At 38.0% G+C, this 13,663-nt stretch overlaps 1 protein-coding gene across 1 annotated transcript in view; it reads right to left on the bottom strand.

Annotated features, from left to right (window-relative positions):
• The window catches only part of ATP8A2 (ATPase phospholipid transporting 8A2), a 695,753-nt gene that overhangs the window by 197,378 nt on the left and 484,712 nt on the right, over positions 1–13,663 (bottom strand). Inside the window, exon 28 of the mRNA XM_055244084.2 lies at positions 2,131–2,205. Within this exon, the coding sequence (XP_055100059.2) occupies positions 2,131–2,205 (75 nt within the window). The remainder of the gene's footprint in view (positions 1–2,130; positions 2,206–13,663) is intronic.

The following is a 13,663-nucleotide window of genomic DNA, read 5'->3' as shown; positions in this document are numbered from 1 at the left end:
AACCCTAGGGTTGTGCATAACAATAACTGGAAAAGTTTGCGGCTCATGATTGTAATCCTGCCACTTTGGGAGGCCGAGGTGGGAGGATTGCTTGAGCCCAGGAGTTTGAGACCAATCTGGGCAACATCGTGAGACCTCGTTTCCACAAAATTTTTTTTTTAATTAGCTGGCTGTGGTGGCACTTGCCCGTGGTCCCAGCTACTAAGGAGACTGAGGTGGGAGGATTGCTTGAGCCAGGGAGGTCAAGGATACAGTGAGTAGTGATGGCGACACTGCACTCCAGCCTAGGTGACAGAACAAGATCCAGTCTCACAAAAAAAAAAAAAAAAAAAAAGGCAAAAACTGCAATATGTCTGAGATACTCTCTGTTAATCTGGGGTGGGGCCCACGAATCTGCATTTTTCAAATAAACCCTAGTTATTCTCCTGCAAATGGTCTGTGGGCCTTATTTTGACCAACACTGCCCTCTAGCCTGTCAGCATCTTATGTGTAGTAGGCACTCAATAAAATCTGTTGGATTCATTTGAATTGGCCAAGACTGCATGGAGCTAGGAAAAGAATCCAGCCCTCGTGCCCTGAGCATAAAAATCAGGCTAAAATCCACTCATGCTATAAGCGGGTGATATCTATATATCTATATATCTATATCTATACCTGTCCTTGGCTCTACCACAAAATCTCTCCTAGGTCTCAGCATTTTGTTTCTAAAATAGGGATGTGGCATGTGTTTGTGTGAAGTGTCAACTCCATTGATACCTGACCCTTTCAAGCACTGAATAATCATGGAGCATTCTGCGTATTTTCCCCAAATGGTTGCATAGCTTTAACCTATTCAAAATAGTTTCAGGAGGTACAGAGTTAGCAATCTGTGATCTCCCCTTAATACACAAAGGGGAGGCCCTGGAGCCCCCATCCATGGGTAGGTAGTCAGAGTAGCTTTTTTTAGCACAGAAGAGGAATGGACATCAATTCTGTCCTGTTCTTACCACTCCTAATCTTTGTCTTTTAGGGCATCAGTATCAGCAAGAAATGCGCTAGTGTACTTTGCAGCAAGTTAACACAGTTACTGACTCACCAACACAATTTCAACTCAAGATCTGGACCCAGTCCTCCTTGGAGGTGTCTGAATCCACACATTTGACCCTCTTAACCTGCAAGCTACACAGGGCCAGGGCAAACTACTGCATGCAGCATTTTACATCAGCACCCAGCACTGAGGTTATTCAATAAAGGGGGGTGAAAGCATGGAAGACTTAAATATGTAGCCACCAATGGATTTATACCACCATAGGTTTTATTATTGTATGTCTGGTAACTTCCATCCACATTTATTTATGATGGCTGCTTCAGAATGTAAATTCCCACGGAGCAGAGTTAGGATTGAAGGCAAGTGAGAGAACAACTAAAACAATGGGCCATTCTAGGGTCTCTAGAGTGCTCAGCTAGAAGCCCCTTAGTTCTTCCTGCCAGTGAAACAAAAAGCAAGAAAGCTAAGCAGCTACTGAGCCATTTTAGCTACAGTTTATATTTATTTCTAGCTTCTGAATTCATCATAGTTATAAAAAGTAATAAAAAAGGAACTTGAAAATCATAAAAAATACCAGATGAGCTGATTACCATCCTCCACAGTAGCTGGAAGTCAGAATTCATTATTTTAGCTCTAACTGCAGGAGAAAATGTTCTTCCACAAGGTCAGATACCCTTTCAGGAAGGACAGAACGGACACCAGATCACGCACTGTATATTTGTATCTATGTTTAAGAATTCAGAACAAAAATAATGAAGTGGAATGAGTTTAGATGTAGTTCAGAAATTTGTACTTGAGCTAAAAACACGAAAGTGTTGCACAGGCATTTAGTAAGGGGGTAACAAGGGTCTATTATCAAGATATATGGGTTAATAATTTCATGGGGTTATTCAAGAATGATCTGCTATGATTGAAACCATGTGTGGAGAGTTTGGGCTTCTGCAGGATGTTTCACAGCAACAAAGGGCCCAAAGATGTATTTGTGCTGCCTGCTAAGTATACAGATGATTGACTTAGATACACTTCCCAGACATAAACAGTGAAGGAATGTCACTGAAGTTCTAAGTTCTGCATGCTATCAGATAGAGATGAAGAATGCTTACCACATTGTACAGGCCGATGCACCAACGTTCAAATAAAATCTGCCCAGAAAATCCATTAACAAAGGCGAACCAAAGCTGAAAGAGAAGAAAGTTCATGAAGTTTTATATCAATATTGACCTAAATGTTTCCATTCACTGAAGAAGTAGCGGGAATGTGGACCACCAGCTGGACACAGCTGCTAAGGAATCATGAGCCACAGGACTGCAGCAGTTGTTCCTTTATAAAACATAGATTCCCAATATCACAGAAATCCATATTGTAAGGAAAATTTATATTCAAGGCATACATCTACTTTCAGAGATAATATGCAAATGTTCATAGAAAAAGAGATTTAATTTGTATTTAATAGGTTTGGTATCAAAACTTTCTCATTGACTGGGGGAGTCTCAGCTTCACGTTCTTGTTTTTCTCTAAAGTTGATTTGAGAAATATGACGTGTCTTTGCTGGACTTTCAAATAGATATAAATCATAAATTAAAAACAACAACAAAAAGTCCTCTGTTCTGTGTGTTCTGAGTTCATAAATTATTGACCCTCCTTAATCAGATGTCTACCACCTTGACCAAGGTCAAAACACAGTCATATAAAAGAAATATGCTCAAATCATTTTTTGAAGTAATGAGAGATGTATAAATAAATAGATAAAATGTGGACTGTTATTCATGCCTTCAAGTAGTCTATGATTCTAACTGGTTAGGCAAGACTGATATAAAAACAACTACAGAGCCAAGTGCCAGGATATAATTAGTGTGCACGACAAGGGATAAAACACTGTTAGAGGCTGGGCACAGTGGCTCATGCCTGTAATCCCAGCACTCTGGGAAGCCGAGGTTGGCGGATCACCTGAGCACAGGAGTTCGAGACCAGCCTGGCCAACATGGTGAAACCCCATTTCTACTGAAAATACAAAAATTAGCGGGGTGTGTGGTGGCACGCGCCTGTAATCCCAGCTACTTGAGGGGCTGAGGCAGGAGAATCGCTTGAACCTGGGAGGTGGAGGTTGCAGTGAGCCAAGATCGCACCACTGTACTCCAGCCTGGGCGACAAGAGCAAGATTTCATCTCAAAAAAATAAAAACCAAAAAAAAAAAAAACCAACCAAAAAACACTGTCAGAGAAAGAAAGATCACCCAGATGTAATCTGAATACACAGAGGCAGCAGGACTGGGGTGGAAGAGGGCCGAGTCACCGGGAGGACAGAAACCTGACTTAGAAGGAAGCAAACACGAAAATATGGAATTCAAAAAGTTGCTGCTGAATATTCATCTACACTTATATGAGATGTGATTCCAATGATTGAGGGCAGACTTTAGAGTGTCCCATACAAATCACAGAATCAAGGTTAGCTATGTCACATCATACAGACAGAGACCGCTGCTGTGGTAGAACCTAACTGGCAACACAGAACAGACACGACAACCAGAGTTGAGGTCAGCTCTGGTACTGAAATTTTACTGAGGCAGATTTTTCAAAATCAGTTTCTTGACTCCACCAGACTACGTTTCTTGAAGCAGGAATTGTTCCCCATGTTGCTCTGTGCACTACTATATCCAGTATGATACTTGGTACAAACAGGGACTCACCAAGTCCCCGTGAGATCAAATTAAATGCCAATTCAAGTGCTAGATGAAGTTTTCCTTAAATACGGCTTTCACCTTTTCATTACCCTGTTCAAAAAACTATTAGGGCTCCCTCCTAAATCCAAGATAAACTTGCTGACTTTCAAAAATCCTTCCACACTTCTATTCACTCTTAATTTCTTTTTCCTTTAAAACTTTTTATTTTATTGTAAATTGACCCTTTATAACTGTGTTTATTTATGGGGTACAAAGTGATATTAAAGTTTCCAAATTCAGTGTAGACTAATCAAGTCATGCTAACTAACATATCTATCACCTCAAATACTTATTTTGAGGGGGTGAGAATATTTGAAATTTACTCTTAGCAACTTCAAAATGTACAATGCACTATTACATTCACCACACTGCACAACAGATCTCAAAAAACCCCATACAACTTATTCCTCCTGTCTGAGACCTTGTACCCTTGGACCATCACCCCAATTCCTTCTATCCTCTGTCATCACCATTCTATGTAGGATCTGGTGCTCTCTCTCCTAGTCACTCAATTTCAACTACCCTTCCAAGAGGTCTGGCTATTCTCAGTGAAGAAATATTGGTGAAGAACTAAGAACCTCATGCTGTGTTCTGTGCATGGAAAATTCCTACAACATGTATTCAAATATTAGCCATCCCTAAAACCACAATTTCAACCCCACTCTCTCCCTACCACTGGAGGTCTTGGCAATCAATACTTCAACCACACTTTTAGTGCAATGAGAGCCTAGATCCACATCGATTCAAACACATTAGTAAACTGTTTCAAGGGTTTTAAGTTAATTTTCCCAAGACTGTGCTATAATTCTGAGTTCTCCTATTCAAACAATTGACCAAAAAGATATCTAGTGAGTATTTTATTTTATTGCAAAATACAGTTAACGTGTTGTCTTGTTATCAACTAAAAATAGCAAAAATAAATAAAAATAGAAAAGAGCCTGGACATAGTGACTTATGCCTGTAATCCCAGCACTTTGGGCAGCCAAGGGGGGAGAATTGCTTGAGCCCAGGAGTTCATTACCAGCCTGGGCAACATAGTGAGACCCTATCTCTACAAAAAATAAAAAGTTAGCTGGGTGTGGTGATGCACACCTCTGTAGTCCCAGCTACTCGGGAGGCTAAGGCAGGAGGATCTCTTGAGCCTAAAAAGTGGGCAGCTGCAGTGAGCTCTGATTGTGCCACTGCACTCCAACCTGGGCTTTGGAGTGAGACCCTGTCTCAAAATAAATAAATAAATAAATAAATAAGTAGCAAACACATGCACAATGAAACTATGAGTAGCTTTAATTAAAACTACAAATGATATACAATAGATGCAAACAAATATGATCAGATTAGACCAAATCAAGGGAGAATGCCCACAGCAGACAGAATCTACAGATTAAACCAAGTAAAAAAAGTTTTCAAAGAAATAGGTGAAACAACGCAAGAAATAGCCAAACCAACTCTAATTTAGAGGATAAAATAGATAAAATATAGAGGTCAGGGCAAGCAGTGGCAGAGGTTGAATCCTGGATGGATTCAACACAGCAGGCAAATTAAAGCTAAAGGGCAATATGCTCTTTCCCTCCTTTTTTTCAGGAATCAAGCAGAGAGGACAGCAGGGCACCATAGAAAATATAAATGACAATCAACTTGGCAGACACTGATCAAGTTTCAAGGTGAACTGAAAAGAAAAAACATGCAGAATCTTCCAAGAGAAACCTATAACACACGGAAATTTTCTGTAGGGCATACAGGCCTCCTCTCCCAAGGGAAAGAAAAAACAGCAAGGGAGGTGCTTATGATTGCAAAGTGATAGGAGACCGGAGCAGTAAGTGCTCCAAGATAACTTGGAATCCCCTTTCCCCTAGACATCTTTCAAAAATATTATAGAAAAGAGGCTATGACAAACACATATGAAATAATCTTTCCAGGAGAACAAGGCCACACAGCAGAAGAAAATCTCAAACACTCTTGGTGAGACTAAGAGAGCTAATGAAAAAGTGAATTTTCTTTGCAATGAAAGTTACAATAAGATGTCTAACATAGCAAAGAAAGAGACAAATAGGAAGAGGTCAATGTTACAGACTGAAGCTACCCTAAAGAGAAATGAAAGCCAGAATTGACACTGCTATCAGGGCACAGTGACTCATGTCTGTAATCCCAGCACTTTGGGAGGCCAAGGAGGGTAGATCACCTAAGGTCAGGAGTCTGAGACCAGCCTGGTCCAACATGGTGAAATCCCATCTCTACTAAAAATACAAACATTAGCCAGGCATGGTGGTGCACACTTGTAATCCCAGCTCCTCAAAAGGCTGAGGCAGGAGAATCACTTGAACCTGGGAGGTGGAGGTTGCAGAGAGCCAAGATTGCGCCACTGCACCCCACCCTGGGTGACAGAGTGAGACTCTGCCTCAAAAAAAAGAATTGACACTGCTGAAACCACATGTAGAGATAGGTAGTAAAGCTTGAGAAAACAATTCTCAGCAAAGGTCAGAAGACTTTAAAGATAAGCAAAAAATTCTGAAAAAGACGTACTTAAAAAAAAGAGGAAAATAGAAGTTAAAAAAATGTTCAAAGATATAATAGAAGAAAATTTTCTGAAATACTCTAATCAGCCAGTAGAGAGGGGATCCTTCATCCTAGGAAACAAAAAAAGCAACAGACACAGAAAGATCAATACCCACACATGTCCTGCTATACAAATTAATGAGTTTTAAGATTTTATAGGACCAATTCTTCAGTATATTCAGACAGAAAAAGTAACAAAGAGAAAAAAATCAAGGAGTCTTCCTACTTCTCTGTAGCAGTACACAATACCAAAAGAGAATAAAAGATGTTTACAAGTCCTTAGGGAAATAAAGTGTCATAGGAATTTTAGTAAAAGATAAAAACCAAGGAAACATCAAAAGCTGAAAACTAACATAAAATGTGATGACAGAAGTAATATTAAACATGTGTGTTATATTAATAATAAAAAATAAAAGCTCAGGTGGGTAAAAAATAAAATCTAAAATATATGCTACATATAAGAGAAACATGTCAAATGAACATGAAAAAGACACTCTATTCAAAAAAGATCAATTTCTTAGCTTGGATTTACAAAGCCCAACACACAATAAAAGTTAAGATGGATAAAAAAATAAAATCCAAAATATATGCTACATATAAGAGAAACATGCCAAATGAACGTGAAAAAGACACTCTATTCAAAAAAGATCAAATTTTTAGCTTGGATTTACAAAGCCCAACACAATCAGGCCCCCACCTATCTTTCTGACAACACTGCATCTCCTCCAGTCAGCTACAATGGCCTTCAATTGGTTCCTTGCAAGCACCAAGTACAGACCCAGTTTTATTATTTTGCACCTAAATATCAGCAATTATGTCAACAGCATTTGTTTAATAAGTCATCTTTATCCCACTGAAATGTCCCTTATCACATGATAAATTACCATAGTATTTGGAAAAGAATATGTGGTATTTCAGTCTCTATATACTCAAATGAATTTCAGATGCCTTGAATATTTAAGCACAAAAAACAAAACTCTGAAAGCATTGGAAGAAAACATGAAAACCATTATTTTGCTGTATGTGAAAAATGACTCCTGTAAGACATTAAACTTAGAAATGAGGGACAAATTTGAAACTAATTAATTTCTATAAATAAAAATACTAACAAAGTTGAAAGAAAACTGATATTAAATAGTACACACATATTTAGAATATCTATGAAAACAAAGGCCCAATTTCTTCAATATAGAAAGAGTTCTTACAAATCAGAAAGAAAACACCCTACAAGCTGCTAGAAAAATGGGCAAAGAGCATATGGAGTGTGATCACTGGGGGAAAAAAAGGCTTAGAAACACAGGAAATCTCATTTTTATTAAACATGTACACAAATGGATATAACTTTTTTTCTTATCAGATGGGTAAAAATATAAAAGTTTGGTAAACTGGGGAAACAACACTGTAATACCCAGCTGGTGAGATAGCATTGTCTATAAATATGTTTAATTTAGTTTTCGTTTGAACAAGTGATTCTACTTGTAAGGATATACTCTAAATTATACCTTACAGCTGTAATCACATAATATTCAACACAAAAATATAATGGTATGGCATTATTTGGAAAACAATGCCACACCCTTATATATGGAAAACAAAGAATTAGAGCCTGCATGAATATTGATAGCTGGTTAAAGAAATTATGGCTCATCCTGTAATGAACTCTATGTAATTTTAAAAAGATTTAATTTTAAATATAAGTCCCCATGCACTGCAATACAAGAATCTCACCGATCCATTAAAAATGAAAAAATAAGGGTAGTATTGAATGGCCATGACCATGCAGAACAGATGCACATACTCATATATGCATGGCAGCTTTCTGGGAAACATAAGAGATCATTAATATTCATCATCTTTAGGTGGTAGAAGTGTTCTCTGGGGGAAAGAGGGAGACTTGCTTAACACATTCATGTTTTATTTATATAGCTGTTTCTAGCAGTAATTCTCAGCTAGGGGTGATTCTGCCTCTGAGGAGACATTTGACTGTATCTGGAAATTTTTTTTATTGTCACACCTTGGGGGAGGAGCCTACTGGCCTTGAGTGGACCAAAGATGCTGGCTGCTAGACATCCTACAAGGCCCAGAAGAGCTCTCTACAGCAAAAAATTATATAGTCCAAAATGTCAATAATGCCACTGTTGAGAAACCCTAAAGAAATAAGTTTATTTGGTCAACCTGATGCAAAACTTAGAAATCTTGTTTCTAACAGATGTTTGTTACCAACAAAATAATAACATGTGGCTGGTTGCATGAAGCCATGATTCTGCTTGTATGTATGGGGGCTTGGGTTTACAAAGCTTCACTCTAATGAGTATTCATTCTGGATATGAATCTGTTACCTTCACAAATTTGGATCCTGAAAACAAACACATAACTTTGTAAATTATTAATGAGAAATTATTTCAAAGACTGAGTGAATTCAGTATAATCAAGACACCCAAGCTGTTGGAAACATATGAGGGGGTAAAAATCTTAAGAAATCTAGCATCTCCTTCCCTGAACTGACTATGTTGACCTTAACATTGTTCCAAGCAATACTGAGTCATGTAAAAAGTTTCATTCTTCATTTCATTTAACATTGTTGATTAGCTGAATTTTGGGGTATTTCCTCTAAGCAGCCAGTGTTCTGATTCTGTCCAAGTTGGCACTGGATTGGCCACATGTTTCTTCAAAGACTTTTGATATGTTTGTACTAATTTTTATCAGTTGCAGGTGCTGCAGCTTTTTGAGAAGCATAAACAAGCTCATTCTCAACATTTTCAACTCAATTTCAATCTGCATTCAAATAATCCATCATTAGATGATTGGACCTGTTTATTTCATCGAAACTATTTACTTGGTAGAGAAAAAAAAACCCAAAGCCAACATAAACAAAACAAACAGACAAAAAAAATCCACTGCTTAATTTTAAAATCTATGAGTTGGTTTTCTCTTACATTGAAACGCTCAAACTTGATTTCATTTTGGCAAGATTTCCATAGGTGAAATGGGAAAAGTGTGAGAACGTAGTGTATTTTTAAATATTTATACAAACGTACTTAGTTTTTATTTTATTTATTCATGAGACAGGTAAACGATGGCTCTCTGACACATTATAAAATCAGACTTTCACACTAGTAAGTCATATACAAATGTTAATTCATACACAAAAAAGACAGCACCACCCAATTCCTAAACATAAATGTCATTTTTGGTGGGCCACAAGTTCCCAGCTGTGTACACCAAACGCAGAGCCCTCAACACAAACAGACAGTCCGTCCCCCATCTGACATGCAGTTACTTGGAGGGTGGCTTGCTTATAGCCACTAAATTTTACTCTCGGATTAACGGGAAAAAAGATTCCTCTGCCTTTAGTTTCTTGTTAACTAGGAATGCTGTTAAATGAATACAGTCAAAGCCCAGAGAGCCAGATCCCGGCAGGATAGCCTCAGACTTGGTGAGCTGGTAGGAAGACTTGCCAAGCACTGCTGGCTTGCCAAGCTCCTGGGGTTTTTGGTCCTCAAATGTAGTGTTGTTATGGGCAAACTGACCCAAACTTATTAAATGGCTTTTCCTTCTTGGAAAAAAGACCCTTCTTTGCTTTAACTGCTGCCTGACTGCCAAAAACGCAGTAACCGTCTTAGCTAATTGCACAGGCTCCTGTCTGGACGTGCCGCTGCCATCATCCACCCTTGGCGGGTTGTACCTGCCGCCACTCTCAGGCTCTCAGCTAACAGCCGACACTTAACAGACGACTACTTAATGCGGAAAAGGGATGACCCGTTCCTCTATTTACTCTGCTCTTTCAGGATCCCTGGTAGAGGACTGAAGTGAAAAAGTACCCTATGGAGAATAATGAGGTAAATTAACATATGATTTCTCACTGAAGTAGCAATAAGATCACGATCTACTAATTTGCATATCAGGTCTGGGCTGATAAACTGGAACCAAAGATATCTGTTTAAATGTCAAAATGCTTCAGTTTTTTTTTTGAAATTTGATCTGGCCATATGTAGTAAGATAAAATATAAACATATACTTTGTCTAGAAATTCTATTTCTGGAAATCCACTTCTCATAAATGAAAGCACCAGTATATAAAAACCCATCTTGTTTTGCAGTATTGTTGGTAGCAGAAAACAAAATAGAAAGCACAGACAAAAAAAAAAAAAAACCCTAAAGTTCTTTAGTAGGGGGTGATTGTAGCAAATCTATGAACTAGAAACACCTATCTTTTAAAACGTTAAATTTATAAGTATGGAAATGAAGGAATGCCCAAGAAATAGCATGAGATTGACAAAGGAAAAGGCAAAATAAATAAGTGGGTAAATAGGTAGGAAATCAAGGGAAAAACATCAGAAACGCTATTATAGAGCAGAGGTTGTCAGGAATAATAATAACAGTAACAGTAGTAAGACACCCTAGAGTATCTTTTTCTGTTCAATAAATTGTGGGATGGAGTGGCCAGAATTAAATGGAGACCAAAGAAGATATTGTGATAATGACAGGGCCTCGTCTATAAAATCTTTGGAGAATTTTCTGTTGCTGACTGAGTCTTGGGCAGATAAAATGCCAGCAGCAAACACCACATACTAGTAACACTTCTACGGACTTTTCAAGGCAAACCAACAAAGTTACAAAATAATGCATAGGATCCATTTTTCTGTAAAACCACAACAAAAATGCCATATGTTTACATACATTTGTATGAGCGCAAAGAAAAGTACAGAAAGTTGACCAAACTGTTTCTATTGATTCCTGAGCAGACATGGAGCCAGAAGAGGGGAACTTAGTTTTTCCTTATACATTTTTATTATCAATATAACAAATAAGCATTACTTCAACTTCAGAGAATTATGTAGGAGAAGAGAACTTGCTCATCTTTATCACCACACCACGCTCATTTTTCTCTTAGAATTTGTCACATTCTGTAATTCTTATTGTATTGTTATCTGACCACTCCATGTGCTCAGAGATTATATTGATTCCACTCAATATTGTACACCTAGGATCTAGCACACGGGTGGGCACACAGTAGGTGCTCAATAAATGGATATATGCAGAATATTGATACTTAATGTTAAAGAGGAAAGCTCATCTAAAAGAGCATTTTAAATAAGAAAACCACACACTGCAGAACTGTCGTTTCTGTTTTTGATGATGATACAGGCTAACGTGTATTTATTGCTTACTCTGTTCCAAGAACCTTGCAATACTCTAAATGAATTATCTAATTTAAATATCTTAACAATCCTAACAAAAGGTGTTATTCCATTTCACAAATGAGGAAATCGGGGCATGGAGAAGATTAAAGATATTATGGCTCATATCAAATAGGCGTTTAGTAGACTGCAGTGACTAGCAGTCAGTTCTACTTATTTAAAAGTAAGTAATTTTTAAAACATTTAAGTTAAGGCAATTCAGAATCAAATCAGTATTTATGGCTACTAACTTATTATATTACTGATACTTTAAGATTGTCACTTGAACAAAACACTTAACAACTATAAGCACATAAGCACACCAAAAAATTTATGAATTATCCAGATCTTTTTCCTTGAATGACAAGAGATCCTTTTAAGATTAGGGTATAAGCTGTTTGAAAAGCAAGCTTTAATTAAAAGTCTTCCCCATTTTGTACAACAAAATGCAACCACTCTAGTTTGAAATATTATCTGGCAATATTTTGAGTGAAAATATTGCAATCTTTTGCTAATATGGTTGAGACTGACCTAGCAGACAATCAGAAGTAATCTTCTCATCTTTCATTATCCAAATTCCTTGAATAGAAAATAACACAAATTAAATACTAATGGGAAATCTAGGTTATGTTTAAAAGGACTTGAGGCTGCGTACAGTGGCTCCCGCCTATAATCCCAGCACTTTGGGAGGCTGAAGCAGCAGAACTGCTTGAGCCCAGGAGTTTGACATCAGCTTGGGCAACAGAGTGAGACCCCGCCTCTATAAAAATTTTTTCAAAAATTAGCTGGACATGGTGGCACATGCCTGTAGTCCCAGTTACCTAGGAGCCTGAGGTGGGAAGGTTGCTTGAGCCAGAGAGGTTGAGGCTGCAGCGAGCCATGATCGTGCACAGACTCCATGACATCATAGCTCAAAAACAAAAAACAAAACAAGAAAAAGAAAAAAGAATAAAAGGACTTGAATTTTAATCTTGAGAGTATAAAATAGACATTATTACATGGAAATAAGTGTAGCAGATGATGTACACACATACCTTTTTTACTTTAGTCTGGCATTTTCTTTTCCATTAAAATCCCAACTAATGCAAGAAAGTTGAATCTTAGAGCTCAAAGTCACAAAAGTTAGTAAAAAGAAGTCTGGTAAACATTTAAAAATTTTCTTTAATTACTCATTTCTCAGCATTATAAAATGTCTCTGCTTCTGCAAAACTACATGCTTACTCTATGGAACATCAGGTAAACACAAAATCGTGTTTTCCCCCATAAAAGACCATAATACCGACCAGATGGGGTATGCACAATTAAATTGATTTTTAATAAGAAATTCTTGGCACAATAGAACATAATCGCTCCAAATTGTGTCAAGGACTTCGTAAATTTTTTTTATAGTTCAAGGCTTAGACTCTTCCGTCCAAATCCTGAGCTGGCTTGCTAGGGGACCGAATAGCTCTCGAGACCAGTAAAGAAATAATGAGCCTTTCATCTGGAGGTCACTGGTTAGGATCTGCTATCGTTCATTAATGACACAGCTGTTTCCAACCTCCTGGTGTTGGAACAGTGGCAGGGGGTTTATTATGGAAGGGGTAGCAGAAATATGTATAAGATCACTTCATTTATGGACAGGATCTATGGCAAATATTTGAGAACATGTGTTTTATAACCAATAAAGTCACACTCTTAACTTATTGACAGTAAGATTTAGTGCCTGGCTGCACAGACTAGGATCATCAGAAGAGAAATCTAACGCTATCCCTCCATTCCCATTAGCCACAGTGAGCCTGTGGCCTGGGCAAGGTGTAAACTTGCTTTGTGTCTTATTTTCCGGTTCTGGAAAGTAGTGTGAAAGGTCTGTCTACTCTCCCAGAGGAGGGTTATAAGGAAAGAATCACACATATATATTTTAAAAATTCAGTTACTGAACTGTTTACTAAGGTCCTGCTTCAAGTTTTGCTCTGTGCTATGGGTAGGAGTTGCAAAGGTGAGACACCATCTCTGTCCAACAATTCACTCTGTTTGCGGACAGGCATGGGATGTATCTGAGGTGCAGAAAAGTTCTTTGGGAACACAGGAGAGGGAGAAACAGGTTCTGTCTGGAGGAGTGAGCACAACTTTTCCAAATGTGGGGGCCACTTGGGCTGGGTCTTGAAGTATCAGATTCCATTCATCAACTGGGTGCGGGGAGAAG

The sequence above is a fragment of the Symphalangus syndactylus genome, chromosome 15 (genome assembly GCF_028878055.3).
Source record: "Symphalangus syndactylus isolate Jambi chromosome 15, NHGRI_mSymSyn1-v2.1_pri, whole genome shotgun sequence".
NCBI lineage: Eukaryota > Metazoa > Chordata > Mammalia > Primates > Hylobatidae > Symphalangus > Symphalangus syndactylus.
This window is presented reverse-complemented; position numbering and strand designations above follow the sequence as displayed.